Raw genomic sequence first — 19,169 nt, 5'->3', positions numbered from 1 at the left:
CCATTGAGGTCATCGGACAACAAACTAAGGTAGCAGGAGGAACTTAGCCTGGGTGACAGTCTATTTCTGCTCTCTTGCTTGACAATGGAGTGGGCAAAAACACAAACTGATCTGTTACCAGGCTAGGAGGAACTGACAAAAACAATACCCCTATCGTCTCCCCTCCCTGTATGACTGGAAAGATCTACCGCCTCTCAATGTTACAGGATGCAACGTTAGCGTACTTGCCCTCCGAGAGCAGGGCTTGAACCAGCGACTCGGAGGGCAAGTACGCTAACGTTGCATCCTGTAACATTGAGAGGCGGTAGATCTTTCCAGTCATACAGGGACGGGAGACGATAGGGGTATTGTTTTTGTCAGTTCCTCCTAGCCTGGTAACAGATTGTCTGTCTGGCTGTCCTCGGGGGCTACTCTCCCGATACCCACGCTGCAGTCAGAAATGACCATCTTTGCATAGAATTATGGATACATCAAGTGACATTGGTGCAAGTAGGGCAAAGTAATTCTACAGATGGGCAAACTCCCAAGCCCCCAGTCATATATATCCTAGAGATATTTTAATCTAACGTTATGGCTCTCTCTCTTCATCTACGGTACTACTCCTGCCAGTAGACATGGATCATTTTGGCACAGGAGGTTTACTGTAACTGTAACCACAGTTGCTGGTTCAAGCCCATCTTCACTCGTTACCTCCCGCTGTCTCTACACGGTGCTACTCACCAGTACAGGGCTGTGGGAGGTGGCAGGCTGCAGGCTGGACAAGCGGCGGGCGAGCAAGGCGCGGTAGCTACTGTCCGGGTCGTCCTCCAGTGCCGCACTGTCGGGCTGGGAGTCCTCCACGATCAGGCACGGGTTCTCTGCATGGGGCAGACTCGAATCCAGGTCACTTCCGCTAGGATCCATCGGGTTATGGCAGGTAGCGTAGCTGCTGCGCCAAAACAAAGAGCGAATGCAGATATTATAGGAACAACTGCCCGAGTGTTAGGTAAACATGATCAATATAATACAACTGAATCGATCCGTCTGGTGCCATGGACTTGCAGTCCTCTTTCCGATAAATAGCTAGTTAGAAGACCATAACAGAATTTGCTAGTCTAACAAGCTAGCTACCGATAACGAGTTAGCCGAGCTACGTTTAGGAAGTGAGAGCACAGCACATGACTGAGAGCAAAACGTTGAGCACACTAGTTAGTCCATAAAAAAACAGCCATGTATAATATTTATTCACTTAGCTAGCTAGTCTGCTAAAACGATTGCAACCACAATTTGAGCTGGTGTCCTTTTGGCATAGCTAGTTACCTTGGTGGTCCAACAACTAGCCCAATAATTTCATTAGCCCATCCCCCTTTCGCCGTAAAACTACACATAAGGATGGTTATGATTGATCTGGGACGCTTCTGGCTCTGTCGTCATACCAAAACAGTTAGAAGACGCGGTTTGAGACGCTTGCTGAGTAAAACATCAAAACTACTAGCGTCATACTCTACAGCTAGCTATATTTTACGAAATCGTAACATTTGTAAACAAGGCTGTTCTGGCAGCAGAACTTCGAAATCGGAAACCCGCAAACGCATTCACAGGGGAAATATTTGGCATAAACATACGACAGCTTAGCTAACTATCTAATGCTAGTTAGTTAACGTCGTTCACCAGAATTGAACACCTAGCTACGGACCTTCAAAATGCAATGTTGTGTTTGGGGGTGCAAGGCCCAATATCGGAAAGGAGGAGGGTTAGGGTTTTTCCGATTCCCTACTGGAGAGAACGAAATTGCTCAAAGTCAAAGGAAAACTTGGATAAAAATGGTGAAGATTGAAAACCCCGAACCAGATCTGCCTTCCCGTTTGGGTGGTAAATTGGTACTCCAAATGGGAAACGACTGGCACCCTACTACCTCCTCTCGCATTTGTGGGAGGCACTTTGTTTTAAGTAAGTTGATGGTCAGTTCGTAGCCAACAGATCCTACCTGCTTGCTTACAGCTGCGCTAGGATAGGACAGGCTTCCGGTGTAGATTAAGACAATTGAGGGGGGTGAGGTATGGCATGGAAAACATAACTCAATCCAGGGATGAGAAATGCGTTGTTCTCCGAATTGGCCCATTATCCCAACTGTTACACCTAGAAGATTGAACAAATGCAACAAAAAAAATAGCAGCTCAAACTTCTCGGTGTAACAGTTGGGATAATGGGACAATTCGGAGAACAACTAATTTTCCATCCCTGGATTGAGGTACATTATACAAGCCATTTCTAATCTAAACAAGCCTGTCTGACCCTAGTGCAGCTGTAAGCAAGCTGGTCGATCTGCTGGCCAGTCAATTTGATGCATTCCCTATGACAGTGGTTGGCTTCCCGACAAAGAGCTAGCAAGCTACAGAGTTTTCATGAAGGAAGTGATGTACGGTAAACTGTCAGACAGTTCACACAGGCAACTGCATAGAACACCACATTTCCAGTGCAATAATTTAAGTGTCTGTCTGAAGAGACTGAAATCTAATTTGAGTTCATATTTCAGAAAAACCAAACTTACATCCGGACCACCCTGACTTTGCCCCATCCCTCTTCCTTCGCCCAGAGGACAATGCCTTGAGTCCGAACACAGCTCAAACAGAAGGGAAAAGAAACCTGCAGAGCTATGACAGGGCAGTGAAGAAGAAGAAGTGCCTTGACCTTAGTGAGGTTGGAGGTGCTGACCTGAGGGACAGTTATGCTGACACCACAGAAGAAACTGAAGAGCAGGACCTGGGCACCTGTGTATCGTGTGAGGTCCTGAGGAAGTCCTTAAATGATTTGCAGTCCAGGCATGATGCTCTGCAAGTCGAAACTGTCAATCTCAGGGCGGAGAGAGACTTTTACAAAGATAACACTCAATCCTCTCTCTTTGCTGACACCTTTACAGACAGAGACAATCAAATGCATACCGTGAGAGAAGTGCCAAGCATGGCTAAACCAAATGGTATGAACCAACAATGTACTGGGATGGTTGAGGAGCCATGTCTTATGGAGGTTGAGGGGTCATGTTCTGTGAAGGTTGAGGAGCTTTGTCCTGTGAAGGTTGAGGGGGACTATGATCAAGTGTTGATTAAGGAAGAGGAACAACAGGTCCAAATAGAACTTTGTAGCCCGTTGGCTAGTCAGGACAAAGTGACCAATGTCTCTCGCAGGTTGCCAATTCATGTCCCCAAGGATAAAACTATCCAGCTTGCCAAAGCCGTAGTAGAAAGCCACCTAATGACGAACCATCTGCCTGGCAGCCAAACCACTGCTGAGCCTTTGCAGAAGACTCCTCTGTCAGCTCAAAGGACACCTGTTGCAGGCAAACAAATTCAGAGAAGCATAACACACACAGAGAGGGATGAGTTGCTTTGGCTGGGCTACATGAAGTGGAATGTGCGTCTTCCTGCAAGCACAATTAGAACCGCACACAAGTTTCAGACGCCTAGGGCAACAGTGCAATACCTTCTACACGCGGTCTTCTCCCAATGTGAACTCGCCACCAGCAATCTCAAGGGCATCCCTGCACTGGGCCTTAACAAACTGGACCCGGACAAACTTTCTGCCATAAGACAGTTTGTCACCACCAAGTTTCGCCGTTTAGACATGCGTCAATGTGGTAAAGACTGGGTCAAGTGCCGGCGCCAGATAACCAGCATGCTCAGGAACATTCGGAAGGAGGACAGGAAGACGAGGGGGCTCTCAGGAAACCTTTGTATGATAGAGAAGGTGTTAACGGATCAGAGTTTACCCAGTCAGCCATCGCCTCCCTCATTCCCCTCGATCTCCCAACAGCACACAGCTGCGTTCTACAACCCAATAGAAGAAGAAGAGATCCTCTGTCTGGAGAGTTAGGTTACACAATATCTGTAATGATGTTTGCATTTTCTTGTAATAAACAGTTTGTTGGGAGTAAAAAATATAATATGACTGACAATGTATATTTGAACTTTGGTTGATGTATCGGCTACATGTGGTAGAGTGGAGCTTTGAAGGAGTGATGTGTGGATACTGGACACTGGGTTAGGTTAGGGTTAGTCACAGGCTGTGTTCAATAGCAGTTGTATAGATGGCGTGAGCTGCCCCCAGAATATGAAGTGCTTAAGACACTGGTAAAAAACCTAAATGCAATCCATCATTATAACATGGCACTCCAATCAGACCTGTCGGTGGCTATGAAATGGCCTCTTTTTCCTCATCTCCTTCCTGCTGGCTCTCCCCATTATGAGCACGTTAGAAGTGAATTCCTGCTGGCTCTCCCCATTATGAGCACATTAGAAGTGAATTCCTGCTGGCTCTCCCTATTATGAGCACGTTAGAAGTGAATGCCTGCTGTCTCCCCATTATGAGCACGTTAGAAGTGAATTCCTGCTGGCTCTCCCCATTATGAGCATGTTAGAAGTGAATTCCTGCTGGCTCTCCCCATTATGAGCATGTTAGAAGTGAATTCCTGCTGGCTCTCCCTATTATGAGCATGTTAGAAGTGAATTCCTGCTGGCTCTCCCCATTATGAGCATGTTAGAAGTCAATTCCTGCTGGCTCTCCCTATTATGAGCACATTAGAAGTGAATGCCTGCTGTCTCCCCATTATGAGCACGTTAGAAGTGAATTCCTGCTGGCTCTCCCCATTATGAGCATGTTAGAAGTGAATTCCTGCTGGCTCTCCCCATTATGAGCATGTTAGAAGTAAATTCCTGCTGGCTCTCCCCATTATGAGCATGTTAGAAGTAAATTCCTGCTGGCTCTCCGCATTATGAGCACGTTAGAAGTGAAAGCAAAGGTGGATAGTCTTTCCATAAGGGAGCTGAGTGAAATAACTCATACACACATTTTGAGCATAATATTACTAGGTATATAATCTGTACATAGATGAATTATTTGATTTCAAGTTATTTTAACAGGATTCCTGTATGCCTGGAGTTCATTCACTCAGCCAGTTTTTTAGGGTAAAGATTGCCAACGTTTGCAGCTGGTGGCACCATGGCAGCCCTGGCTATGTAAACAAAATCAATGTGGGGATTGCTGTCTCGTCTAACATGGACTTCTTTTCATTTAATTTCATGACATAGGTGAACTATCTGTTTAATCAAACCAGTCCCATGGATACTCAGGACTACTTTAACCTCCCTCTGTTTCTATGGTGACGCCACAATCTGTTCCTCACAAAAGTAGGGCGGCATTAGAAAATATTTCTCATGCATCAGGACCCAGGACATTTAGCATTTATCTCTAACCAAGTATGTAATCAGCATGCAGTTGCTTACCTATGTGTGCCTAATGAAATCAATTGGATCAGATGTAGGATGGTACATTACGGTTACTGATAGTTTCCACTATATAATCTACTATCATCTACCCAGACATGTGCTGTGTCTGAAATGGCTAGGGAATAGGGTGCCATTTAAAATGCTGCCATAGGCACATTTATATCTCATTCTAAGATAGGCCACAGAAAAGGGCTTGATGTTTGAATGTAGGAAAACGCTTTATGCAAATTCCCACATCCTCAGGGAATTGACTCTGAAACGTCTCACTTATTTTTTGTCAGAGGACACCAAGTCCATTAGTGATGCTATGGCAACTATTGAAATATGTATTTATAACAAGGTCTTTAGTCTTTACATCTTAACACAGAGAACCTTGAGTCTAGTTGACCCACTGGCACTCTGAGTCTTCATAAACCACCTCAGCTGAGAAAGAACAGCATATGATCGTTCCCTTAGTGTAGCATGGGAATGAATAGCTTAGGCTGAGATAGTTTATTCAAATGATTAGATTTGTTTAAACGTGTATCTACATGCAGCACAGAAAGGTTATTTGAGCCAGTACAACTCAATAGCAATCACAAGTAGGCTATATTTGGTACATTAATGAGGCACCCATAATACACTCCTACCCTGCAATGAAGATGACACATTTTGGGTTGTCCTTGGACAGCATGCAACCTCATGAGCTGATATTATTTATAGCCTAATTTCGTTGATAAACAATATATAATATATGCATAAAATGTTTAATCAAAATGTTTAAAATAAGCTAGCCTATACATAAATATGATTTAACTATTTACATTTTTTAAATAAAAAAACGGAACAACAGCATTAGATCGTGCATACTTTTCTTCAAGCCCAACCCTAAACACAGCACCACTGATATGGAAATCATATGGCTATAGGCGACACATACGTACACGGTGCGGTGCATCGTGCTGGCGCGTCACATCGCCAAGCTGACCAGTTGAGTTGGAACCGAAAATATGAAATGCGCAGCAGCTGGAGAACGAAAATCCAAACGCAAGACACTATTCTGAACCTGTCCTTGAACACGAACCAGTGACATTGATGATCAAATAGGCCTATATGATGACACGTTTCCCTCCAAAATGTATTAGGCGCTAGAAAGTACAAACTATTGCTTTACCTGAAAAGTTGATTTCCTCTTTTGCAAGCAGAAAGTATGAGATTTGTATTGCCCCCTTTGCAGCAATAACGGTGCGCGTTGACTGCGTTCACATCTCTCTCTCTCTCGTCCCCCCCCCCCCCTCCTCTCTTTTCCAGGAAGACAGGGTGTGGATACAGACACTACCACTTAAAGATGCAATGGCATTTTTTAACATGTTGGCATAATTAGTGCATGTAGGTGCTGAGGTGCGCACACTCTTAGAAAAAGGTGCCATCTAGAACTTAAAAGGGGTATTCGACTGTCCCCATAGGAAAACACTTTGAATAACCCTTTTTGGTTCTAGGTATAACCCTTTTGGGTTCAATCTAGAACCATTCCCACAGAGGGTTCTACCTGGAACAAAAAAGGGTTCTCCTATGTGGCCAGCCGAAGACCCCTTTTGGAACTTTGTTTCTTCTAAAAGTGCAGGATGACACATGTGTTATTTATTGTGGGACTGGGATTACTTTTAATAAATCTAAAATGTTGATCATGTAATTATGTTAGGCTATATTTTCATCACTTTTGGCAAAGTGAGCATGAACAAAAATGTGCACTAAAATAATACAAGTAGGGTAATGCTGTGGTTGGTTCTATATTGTGGTTGGTTCTATAACTATTCTGTACTGTCATTAGCTGTATGGTACAGGTTAATGGAATATCTAATCCAGAAGAAAATGTGATGTAGCCTACTGGGACAGCTCAAGTTTGAGAATCCAATTTATTCAATGTATTTAGGCTGTCTGATTCACTGATTTTAGAATTGTAAAATCTAGGGTGCTCAACCAGGGGTACTAGGACCCTGGGGGTACTTGGCATATCCACAGAGGGTACTAGGACCCCTGGGGGCACTTGGCCTACCCACAGGGGTACTTGAGGGTCCTCACACAGTTCCAACTCCATCATCAAGTTCGCTGACGACACAACAGTAGTAGGCGTGATTACCAACAACGACGAGACAGCCAACAGGGAGGAGGTAGGCACTCTGACGGTGTGGTGCCAGGTAAACAACCTCTCCCTCAATGTTAGCTGAACAAAGGAGCTGAGTCTGGACTTCGGGAGGAACCAGGCTGGACACGCCCCCATCCTCATCAACGGGTCCGCCGTGGAGACTGTTAATAACTTCAAATTCATTGGCGTACATATCTCAGAGAAGGTCAAATGCTCTAACCACATGGACACCGTGGTGAAGAAGGCACGACAGCAACTCTTCAACCTCAGGATGCTGAAGAAATACGTCCTGTCCCTGAGGATCCTCACAGTGTTCTATATGAGCACCATCGAGAGCATACTGTCGGGCTATATCACAGTCTGGTACGGCAACTCTACCACCGCGGACCGCAAGGCTTTTCAGAGGGTGATACATGTGATACATGTAGCCGAACACACCATTGGATGCACACTGCCTGCCCTACAGGACACCTACAACACCAGGTGTCGCAGAAAGGCTAAGAACATCACCAGCGACCCCAGCCATCCAAGTCATGCCCTGTTCTCCCCTCTTCAATCACTCAGACACGGGCAGTACAGGAGCATCATGACAAGGTGCACCTGTGTAATGATCATACTGTTTAATCAGCTTCTTGATATGCCACACCTGTCAGGTGGATGGATTATCTTGGCAAAGGAGAAATGCTCACTAACAGGGATGTAATCAAATTTGTGCACAACATTTTTGAGAAATAAGCTATTCTTTTTTTTTTTTGCATATGGACAATTTCTGGGAACTTTTATTTCAGCCCATGAAACATGGGACCATGTTGCATTTATAATTTTGCTCAGTATATATTCTAGATTTTTGTTATTATAATTTGTATTGTTTTTTTTTCACTTGTTCCCCACACCCCCTCAATGATCATGCTGCTGCTCCCCCTATGGTCATTCCCCATACCCCCTCAATGATCATGCTGCTGCTCCCCCTATGGTCATTCCCCACACCCCCTCAATGATCATGCTGCTGCTCCCCCTATGGTCATTCCCCACACCCCCTCAATGATCATGCTGCTGCTCCCCCTATGGTCATTCCCCATACCCCCTCAATGATCATGCTGCTGCTCCCCCTATGGTCATTCCCCACACACCCTCAATGATCATGCTGCTGCTCCCCCTATGGTCATTCCCCACACACCCTCAATGATCATGCTGCTGCTCCCCCTATGGTCATTCCCCACACACCCTCATTGATCATGCTGCTGCTCCCCCTATGGTCATTCCCCACACCCCCTCAATGATCATGCTGCTGCTCCCAGTATGGTCATTCCCCACACACCCTCAATGATCATGCGGCTGCTCCCCCTATGGTCATTCCCCACACACCCTCAATGATCATGCTGCTGCTCCCCCTATGGTCATTCCCCACACCCCTCAATGATCATGCTGCTGCTCCCCCTATGGTCATTCCCCACACACCCTCAATGATCATGCTGCTGCTCCCCCTATGGTCATTCCCCACACCACCTCAATGATCATGCTGCTGCTCCCCCTATGGTCATTCCCCACACCCCCTCAATGATCATGCTGCTGCTCCCCCTATGGTCATTCCCCACACACCCCCAATAATCATGCTGCTGCTCCACCTATGGTCATTCCCCACACCCCCTCAATGATCATGCTGCTGCTCCCCCTATGGTCATTCCCCACACCCCCTCAATGATCATGCTGCTGCTCCCCCTATGGTCATTCCCCACACCCCCTCAATGATCATGCTGCTGCTCCCCCTATGGTCATTCTCCACACCCTCTCAATGATCATGCTGCTGCTCCCCCTATGGTCATTCCCCACACACCCTCAATGATCATGCTGCTGCTCCCCCTATGGCCATTCCCCACACCCCCTCAATGATCATGCTGCTGCTCCCCCTATGGTCATTCCCCACAGCCCTTCAATGATCATCCTGCTGCTCCCCCTATGGTCATTCCCCACACCCCCTCAATGATCATGCTGCTGCTCCCCCTATGGTCATTCCCCACACACCCTCAATGATCATGCTGCTGCTCCCCCTATGGTCATTCCCCACACACCCTCAATGATCATGCTGCTGCTCCCTCTATGGTCATTCCCCACACACCCTCAATGATCATGCTGCTGCTGCTCCCCCTATGGTCATTCCCCACACCCCCTCAATGATCATGCTGCTGCTCCCCCTATGGTCATTCCCCACACACCCTCAATGATCATCCTGCTGCTCCCTCTATGGTCATTCCCCACACCCCCTCAACAGTCTTTACTCTGCCGCCAACCCATGGACATTTATTTATTCATCACTGCTACAGCTGTTATTATTATATAGTGCTATTTCTATTACTATTGTTGTTGTTTTATTACCATTTTCGTTATTGTATTTCACTTAGTCCTGCATGTTGGAGCTCGAAGCCTAAGATATTCACTGTATCCTGCCATCACACCTGTAACCCTGTACATGTGACTATTAAACACTCTGAATCTGAATCTGTATCATGAGACCATGGGTCTACTGGTAAAATGCACATGACGGGGTACTTCAGGGGTACTCCTGGCATAGAAAAATTCAGTTGGTTGTACAGTAACTGAAAAAGGTTGGGAACCACTGGCCCACTAGCCTCGTACGAACCATCCTGATCTCACAAGCTAAGAGCTTATAAGAGTCTACTGGCCTACGGGACTGTTTTAAAAACATTTCAACTTGTCACACTAATATGTTGGTTTTGGTCTGTGCTTTAACTGTGTACAACCTAAACCACATTCTGAAATATCCTGCATACCAATCAACATTGTAACCAGTCATTTACTTCATTTAGAGAAATTATGTAAGAAAATGAACATTAATATTTTAATTCACGGTACTGTTTTGTCTATTAGTAAACCAATGGACTTAATATTACACTTATTCTTCAGAAATCTTTTTAAAGCAATCAATCCAAAAGGGTTCTCATTTAGTCCTACAGAGGGCAGTAGATACTCTTGTTCTCAAGCACAGCAGGTTCAGTTTTAGAGGATCTTTGGCTCAGGCCTGTCTCAGTGTGAGATCAATAGGAGTGCTGACTCATTGAGGGCTGTAACACTGGCAGGCTATGTCCCAAATGGAAACCTATTTCCTACATAGTGCACTACTTTTCACCAGGGCCCATAGGGCTCTGGTTAAAAGTAGTACACTAAATAGGGAATAGGGTACCATTTGGGACACAAACACTGTCCTGCTGAGAGAAGGGAGATTTACTCCAGAGCAGAGACGTGGAGTATTAACAACCCCAGCCATCTCTCACTGCTGCGGGAGACGTCACCATCTGACAGGCACCTCCCAAACACAGCAGCCTTGGTAGATATATAAGGTGAGCGCAACCATGCACATGTAAATGTGTCGAAGAAGGAAGGCTAGGGTGAATCAAATGCCACCATGTGAAAAGACAGTGAATGGCTATAGGCCTACTGCTTCCTGTTGACTAATTGTTTACAAATATTGCTTTCTTTGTATTTAAATTCTCAAAAACTTTAAATTCTCAAAAACTTTTTCTGATCATACTTCATGTCAAAGTAAGATCAAAAGACACAACCACATTTTAAAAATGGTATTGTTGTAATATTGTACATTTGATATTGTACATTTGTAATGGTGGAGTGGTGAACATGTGTATATTGCACAATGTCTTGTGTGATGTGATGTTTTATTTATGATGTAGACTATTGTTTTGTTGTGATGTGTTGTTTTATTTATGATGTAGACTATTGTTTTGTTGTGATGTGTTGTTTTATTTATGATGTAGACTTGTTTTGTTGTGATGTATTGTTTTATTTATGATGTAGACTTGTTTTGTTGTGATGTGTTGTTTTATTTATGATGTAGACTTGTTTTGTTGTGATGTGTTGTTTTATTTATGATGTAGACTATTGTTTTGATTTGTTGTGATGTATTGTTTTTGTATTGTAGACTATTGTTTTGTTGTAATGTGTTGTTTTTGTATTGTAGACTGTTGTTTTGTTGTAATGTGTTGTTTTATTTATGATGTAGACTGTTGTTTTGTTGTGATGTGTTGTTTTATTTATGATGTAGACTGTTGTTTTGTTGTGATGTGTTGTTTAATTTATGATGTAGACTATTGTTTTGATTTGTTGTGATGTGTTGATTTGTTCCTGTTTGGACCTCAGGAAGAGTAGCAGCTGCCTTGGCAACAGCTAATGGAGATACTTATAAAATACTAACTACTAATACAATCTCTTCCCGATTTGCTGTGTCCTTTCAACGCTCAATGTTCAACTATTCATACGTGTATAATACAGTCAGATATTGAACGTCAGATCAGAGACCAATCAAGTGAATGATGAAAAAACGAGACGTCCTGTCATGTCTTGTGATATAATATGTTTTGTTCCTTTTCTTTCTCTTCACTCTGTCTCCCTCTGCTGGTCGTATTAGGCTACCTTCTCTTTCTCTCCTCCTCCAGCTGTTCCTCATCTCCTCTAACTACCTCGTTCACCCTTTTCCCACCTGTTCCCTTTTTCCCTCTGATTAGGTCACTATTTCTCTCTCTGTTCCTGCTTCTTTCTTTGTCAGATTCTCGTTTGAGTTTCTCATGCCAGAACCAAACTATCGTCTTGTTTGCTTCACCCTTGTCCCATCCTGTCGGAATCTGCCTGTTCTTCTGATGCTACGTGTGATCAGGTACCTCTGTCCGCTACGACCCGCGCCTACCCAGAGAGACCAGCAGTCTGTCGCCGCAACCCAGCTATTCTCCTCTGCTGCTAAGAAGGGGACTCTTTTGTAAATATCAGAAGGACTTTCTGTTTCATTTGTCGCCCTCTCTGAGGGTTGTCTATTTTGCTATTTTCTACATCTGAAGAGGATCTATGTCTCCCTGTGTTTTTACATTAAAGGACTCTGTTTTTGTTAAATCGCTTTTGGGTTCTCACTCAAGTGCACAACACGTCCCTTCATATTCAGATTAGGTCATGTGGTATAGGTTGTCAAACAAAACCTCCATGGGGAAAATGTATTTATAACTCAGCAATTATTTATGTTCTGAGATAGCTGTTCAAATGCTGAGCATGACATCACAAATTGTGTAAATCTTTGTTTTACTCCCCAAATCTCTCCAGTCCTGTCCTCCACCCTCTCTCTCCTGTTCTTTCTTGGATAATTGCCCAGATTGGTCTGTTTGGTACAGTGCATAGTACTCTCCGGGGAGATTATATGACGTAAAGCTCCTGGTCATATAGCTCCTAAACCACCTATACGCTGTAATTACCAGACATAGAAACTGAACCTATAGTACAATATCTAGTGTCAACTATAAGGGTCAAAGTCAAACAGTGATTTTGGTTTTTAAATTATTAATTATTAATTTCAAAATGGCCTTAAAATGACAGATCGAAATCTGAAATAAATGTTCATATTCTGGCGCTGAATTTCATCTCTACCTGAATGTTTCTGGCATAGGGTGACTATATGAGTTACATAGGCCTGCTATGAGGACAAACAACCCTTTTAATTCATTGTCGTCAATCAAAGGTGAAAATAATGAAGTCTTACTATTCATTTAGTTCTCAGTTTCCAAAGTAAAGATCAATGTACTTCAACTGTATATGTAGGCTAATATGCATCCTGATTCAAGATCATTTATGTCCCACAACAACGAGTTTCCTGTTATAAAACATGGCAAGTGGAGAACTCAATGAACACTCTCCAATTTTCTGGTAATTTCATGCCATCTTTTCCCCTCTGTAGCTAATTTGGTTATTTTCCAGCTATTTTAGGAGATAATGAAATACATTAACATTATACAAAAGCATATTCTATTCAGCTTTGTCTCTGAGGCCTTTTGTTGTGAACGTCTCTGCACAGATGAAGGGTTATTGTGTTCAGGGAGGGAACAAAGAAGTGTCAGTATGGCAGCCTACTGGAAACATCTCCTGGTGGTACATCCAGAGACAGGGATATAAATACACCTATTTATTCAATAGAAACAACTTCAGTTGGAAACTACAGGACTAGTTGTAGTAGGCCTATTAGGAAACTACAGGACTAGTTGTAGTAGGCCTATTAGGAAACTACAGGACTAGTTGTAGGCCTATTAGGAAACTACAGGACTAGTTGCAGTAGGCCTATTTGGAAACTACAGGACTAGTTGTAGTAGGCCTATTAGGAAACTACAGGACTAGTTGTAGTAGGCCTATTAGGAAACTACAGCACTAGTTGTAGTAGGCCTATTAGGAAACTACAGGACTAGTTGTAGTAGGCCTATTAGGAAACTACAGCACTAGTTGTAGTAGGCCTATTAGGAAACTACAGCACTAGTTGTAGTAGGCCTATTAGGAAACTATAGGACTAGTTGTAGTAGGCCTATTAGGAAACTACAGCACTAGTTGTAGTAGACCTATTAGGAAACTACAGGACTAGTTGTAGGCCTATTAGAAACTACAGGATTAGTTGTAGTAGGCCTATTAGGAAACTACAGGACTAGTTGTAGTAGGCCTATTAGGAAACTACAGCACTAGTTGTAGTAGGCCTATTAGGAAACTACAGGACTAGTTGTAGTAGGCCTATTAGGAAACTACAGCACTAGTTGTAGTAGGCCTATTAGGAAACTACAGGACTAGTTGTAGTAGGCCTATTAGGAAACTACAGGATTAGTTGTAGTAGGCCTATTAGGAAACTACAGCACTAGTTGTAGTAGGCCTATTAGGAAACTACAGCACTAGTTGTAGTAGGCCTATTAGGAAACTACAGCACTAGTTGTAGTAGGCCTATTACGAAACTACAGGATTAGTTGTAGTAGGCCTATTAGGAAACTACAGCACTAGTTGTAGTAGGCCTATTAGGAAACTGCAGCACTAGTTGTAGTAGGCCTATTAGGAAACTACAGCACTAGTTGTAGTAGGCCTATTAGGAAACTACAGCACTAGTTGTAGTAGGCCTATTAGGAAACTACAGCACTAGTTGTAGTAGGCCTAGTAGGAAACTACAGCACTAGTTGTAGTAGGCCTATTAGGAAACTACAGGATTAGTTGTAGTAGGCCTATTAGGAAACTACAGCACTAGTTGTAGTAGGCCTATTAGGAAACTACAGCACTAGTTGTAGTAGGCCTATTAGGAAACTACAGCACTAGTTGTAGTAGGCCTATTAGGAAACTACAGCACTAGTTGTAGTAGGCCTATTAGGAAACTACAGCACTAGTTGTAGAAGGCCTATTAGGAAACTACAGGATTAGTTGTAGTAGGCCTATTAGGAAACTACAGCACTAGTTGTAGTAGGCCTATTAGGAAACTACAGCACTAGTTGTAGTAGGCCTATTAGGAAACTACAGCACTAGTTGTAGTAGGCCTATTAGGAAACTACAGCACTAGTTGTAGTAGGCCTATTAGGAAACTACAGCACTAGTTGTAGTAGGCCTATTAGGAAACTACAGCACTAGTTGTAGTAGGCCTATTAGGAAACTACAGCACTAGTTGTAGTAGGCCTATTAGGAAACTACAGCACTAGTTGTAGTAGGCCTATTAGGAAACTACAGGACTAGTTGTAGTAGACCTATTAGGAAACTACAGCACTAGTTGTAGTAGGCCTATTAGGAAACTACAGCACTAGTTGTAGTAGGCCTATTAGGAAACTACAGCATTAGTTGTAGTAGGCCTATTAAGAAACTATAGCACTAGTTATAGTATGCCTATTAGGAAACTACAGCACTAGTTGTAGTAGGCCTATTAGGAAACTACAGCACTAGTTGTAGTAGGCCTATTAGGAAACTACAGCACTAGTTGTAGTAGGCCTATTAGGAAACTACAGCACTAGTTGTAGTAGGCCTATTAGGAAACTACAGCACTAGTTGTAGTAGGCCTAATGCTGGTGGTTTACAGCTATGTTTATTTGACCCATTTTGTATTTTGGAACTTAACTATGTTAACTAACTTATTGATGTAACAAATGAGGAGGACCATGTGGTATACCACTCATCATCAACATCATCATATTCCTCATCATATTCATTATCATCATCATCATCATCACAACCACTACCCATGCAAGACAGTCGATTCAGATAAACTTGATAAATATTATCATAATCCCTATGTCGGATTTGGCCAATGGCATGCTGTGACATCAAATAGCCACATAACCCTGCACCAATCAAATCGCGTCCCTCTCACAAGCCACACCCACTGGTCCTCCCCCCAGCCATCCCTCATGCACTGTGCTGCCACCGGATGCAGTTGTCATGGAGATGGAAAAGGACCCAGCTTCCACTCGTCGTGCTGTTGCCATGGAAATCCCCATGGCAGCAGCATCGCTCTCTGTAGCGCCAGGAGAGCCGGAGGAGCAGTGCGAGCCCGCCCTACCCTTTCACCGTGGACAGCACCATAGGACCAGACCGCCGTTCAACCACGGGAGATTTTATATGCTGATAGTTATCGGAGAAATCTCAACGGACCACCACCTTCAGACTGCCAAAAAACACATAATACAGGGTGAGTGGGCTACTTGACTGGGTATTATAAGTCTTTACACATCTTTCTAAACTGTTGAAGTTCAAGATTGCCCACAAAGATTTTGTTTTATGTAAAAACGTAGTTTGTTTAAATGTCAGAGGCTTGACCCCTATGCATTGGCCTGCACTTGCAATATTCAAATGTACGACAAAAGTCAAACCAAATAGTTTTTTAGAACAAGCTGTGACTTCGTTAGGAATATTGTCATCTAATTCATCCGTTGCAGCGGATCTAAAAGGGAGCAGATGACGCCTACATCTCAAACGTAGGCTGCAGCATGAGTGGGTTGGATTTCACATTGAACAGAGCTGTTTGGTAATGCATACATAGAGGACACTGCACCAGATGTATAGCCCCCTATATGGCTGCATATAGCAATACGGAACACAAAACTATTCTACTGTATGTGATATCCTGAATGGTTTCTGGAATAAAGGGCTGAATTACTCTTTATAGTTTGCAATGGATTATTCTCCATAGTTATTGCAGTTGGCTAGAATAACTAAGAATTTTCAAATGTGCAATCAGTAGGCCCTACTGGGTTATCTGAAACACTGGAATATAGATGAAAGGAAATAATTCCAGACAAAAAAACATGATGTGAATATGATGATAAATTATTCTAGAGAAAACTGTGACGGGTCGTTGAATAGAATACGGTTGTCCATGGAGGCAACACACTGGCCAATCAAGACAAAAAACAAACCCTGCCCTGATGTCTCTTCCTGACCAAATAGACACTCTATTAAATAAGAACTGGCATCATTCAGGGAAACAGATTGCATACTGAGTAGCTCACTGTTTATAGGGGGCGTAATAAGGTTCATCATATAACTGCTAATATTAATAACAATCATCTTCCTACAAGAGGTTATTTCCCAACCCAGTCATTTTACGATGTTACTGTACATTAGGGGTTATCATCTCAGTGCTCGAAGGCCATGGTGTTTAATGGTTTTTATTCCATGCCTTTGATTCAGTGGTTGATTAAGATGGTGAAAGACAGGTGTGTGCCCTCTCCAGCCTATTAGTAGAAATCTACCAATCAGTGCCAAGGAGAAATAACAACCAGCAGGGTCATGTTCATTTGGTCACGCAGTAGAAATCAGACCCTAGACAGGCCCCTCCACTCCAACAGTAATGTGTTTGTTGTATAGTTATAGAGCATTATGGGTCATGTAGTGCATCATGCTACATTTGTTATTGTGTGTTAACAGGACTGCGGTCGTGGGACATCGATCTGACTCTGTGCGACCTGAACAGAGAGCTACAGCTCTTCGCGACGCGACACTCTGCCCAGTTCTCCTCAGAGGTCAAAGGTCAGTCCTGTTCAGGATCAAAGGTGACAGTTTGGGGTTGCACAACTCACATGGACAAACGGACCTTGCAATAAATTAGCACGTTCAAAGGGATCAGTTTGAGGAAGGCGAGGGGCAGAATCACTCATCTTGATCACATAATGAGTCGTTTTCCAGGATGCTAGGGAATTTGTCGATCAGTGATTCCGAGCAGTCCGACTGCAATATAGTCAGTCAATCTCAAACATACATACTAACGAGAGGAGAGGAACTGACGAACAGTGTCATCCCATTGTCTTGAGTCTAGTGTTTCTGTGTGTCATGTCTGTTTGGTTTCTGTGTTTACCACATTTTACAGAAAAAGCTGAAAAACAGATGTAACGTTTCCTCATATTTCCTCCTTATGAGCCTAATCCATAAAGAGTTGATACATCAGCCCTGATAACATCTGGACAGCTTTGCTCTGTTATTACACTAACTAGCTTTTGAAAGGTTTTGCCAGAATAAATATAACGTTTGGTGACAGGAGCCGTTTGAGAGAATTCATGGGTTGCGTCCCAAATAGTACCCTATTCCCTATTTGGTGCACTACTTTTGACCAGAGCCCTGGTTCCTTAAAGGGCTCTAAAGGAAGTTGTACACTCATCTCTACTGCTGTGTTTTTTTTTTACCAACACTTCGGCCAAAGAACAGGGTTCTTTCAGAGCTGTTGTTAGTTGCTGCAAGAACTTGCAGGGGCCTTATCATTGACATCCACCTGCCTGTCTGTCTGCGGTTATGACTGCTGAAGGACACATATACACACCTACAGTGCCTAGTGAAAGTCTACACACTCCTTGCACAGTTGTCACATTTTGCTGACTTAAAATTAAATATAAAAAAGGAATAATTACATTTTTTATCTACACAACCTGCTTAACATTTTCAAAGTGTACGCTTTGATTACGTACAGTTGAAGTCGGAAGTTTACATACACCTTAGCCAAATACATTTAAACTCAGTTTTTCACAATTCCTGACATTTAATCATAGTAAGAATTCCCTGTCTTAGGTCAGTTAGGATCACACTTTATTTTAAGAATGTGAAATGTCAGAATAATAGTAGAGAGAATGATTTATTTCAGCTTTTATTTCTTTCATCACATTCCCAGTGGGTCAGAAGTTTACATACACTCAATTAGTATTTATTAGCATTGCCTTTAAATTCTTTAACTTGGGTCAAATATTTCAGGTAGCCTTCCACAAGTTTCCCACAATAAGTTGGGTGAATTTTAGCCCAATCCTCCTGACGGAGCTGGTGTAACTGAGTAAGGTTTGTAGGCCTCCTTGCTTGCACACGTTTTTTCAGTTCTGCCCACAGTCACAACTTCCACCGAAGTCGGTCCCTCTCCTTGTTCGGGCGGCGTTTGTCTTCGTCTTACACACCTGGTTTCAATTCCCCAATTACTTGTTCATTATTTAACCCTCTGTTCCCCCATGTCTGTTTGTGAGTAATTGTTTGTATGTAGTACGGTCCGTTAATGTGGGCTCTCTTTATTGTATCGCATTTGTATATTTTGAGTAAAGTAAGTTTATTTACTCATATCTGCTGTCCTGCGACCTGACTCCTCTACACCAGCTACACACAGAACGCATGACAGAATTACTCACCTGGAATGGAGTCAGCAGGAGCAGACGCCCTCCCTGTGGCAGTAGAGGAGCGCGTCCAGCAGCACGCCACCATGTTGCAACATCTGGGCACCACCATGGATCGCGTGCTGCAAACGATGGATTGTTGGGAGAGAGGAGGAGGTTGTCCAGCACCTCCGCCAGCCCCACTACAGCAGGCCCCACTGTCCAGCCCTCCTTCACCCAGTCCCAGCGGGATTCGGCTAGCGCTCCCGAGGGAGTATGATGGGACGGCTGCCGGATACCAGGGGTTCCTAATCCAGCTGTAGCTCTACCTGGTGACCATCCACCCGGCTCCTTCAGGACGTGAGAGTG

General features: G+C 43.5%; 3 protein-coding genes across 3 annotated transcripts in view; 2 read left to right on the top strand and 1 right to left on the bottom strand.

Moving 5' to 3' along the window:
- LOC109877446 (TP53-binding protein 1-like) overlaps positions 1-1,404 on the bottom strand; it is a 57,208-nt gene extending 55,804 nt beyond the window's left edge. The window contains 2 exon segments of the mRNA XM_031812391.1: positions 721-928; positions 1,300-1,404. Of these exon segments, the coding sequence (XP_031668251.1) occupies positions 721-928; positions 1,300-1,367 (276 nt within the window). The 5' untranslated portion in view covers positions 1,368-1,404.
- On the top strand, positions 1,394-3,919 carry LOC109877656 (uncharacterized). Its single transcript, XM_031812634.1, has 2 exons — positions 1,394-1,929; positions 2,516-3,919. The coding sequence occupies exons 1-2, from the start codon at positions 1,683-1,685 to the stop codon at positions 3,847-3,849; spliced, it is 1,581 nt and encodes a 526-aa protein (XP_031668494.1). The 5' UTR covers positions 1,394-1,682; the 3' UTR covers positions 3,850-3,919.
- Positions 3,920-15,613: 11,694 nt separating this feature from the next.
- The window catches only part of LOC109877131 (microtubule-associated protein 1B), a 90,316-nt gene continuing 86,760 nt past the window's right edge, over positions 15,614-19,169 (top strand). Inside the window, exons 1-2 of the mRNA XM_031812390.1 lie at positions 15,614-15,868; positions 17,107-17,208. Coding sequence (XP_031668250.1) covers positions 15,619-15,868; positions 17,107-17,208 — 352 coding nt within the window. The 5' untranslated portion in view covers positions 15,614-15,618. The remainder of the gene's footprint in view (positions 15,869-17,106; positions 17,209-19,169) is intronic.

This window comes from Oncorhynchus kisutch, unplaced genomic scaffold (assembly GCF_002021735.2).
Source record: "Oncorhynchus kisutch isolate 150728-3 unplaced genomic scaffold, Okis_V2 Okis03b-Okis08b_hom, whole genome shotgun sequence".
NCBI lineage: Eukaryota > Metazoa > Chordata > Actinopteri > Salmoniformes > Salmonidae > Oncorhynchus > Oncorhynchus kisutch.
The sequence above is the reverse complement of the archived record's forward strand: the minus strand, read 5'-3'. Positions and strand labels throughout refer to the sequence as shown.

Excerpts from the sequence above, each read along its gene's own strand:
- LOC109877656 (XM_031812634.1), top strand. The coding sequence starts at position 1,683 with ATGCAATGTTGTGTTTGGGGGTGCAAGGCCCAATATCGGAAAGGAGGA. Across the intron at positions 1,930-2,515 it reads TGGGAGGCACTTTGTTTTAA|AAAAACCAAACTTACATCCG; the intron begins GTAAGTTGATGG and ends TTCATATTTCAG.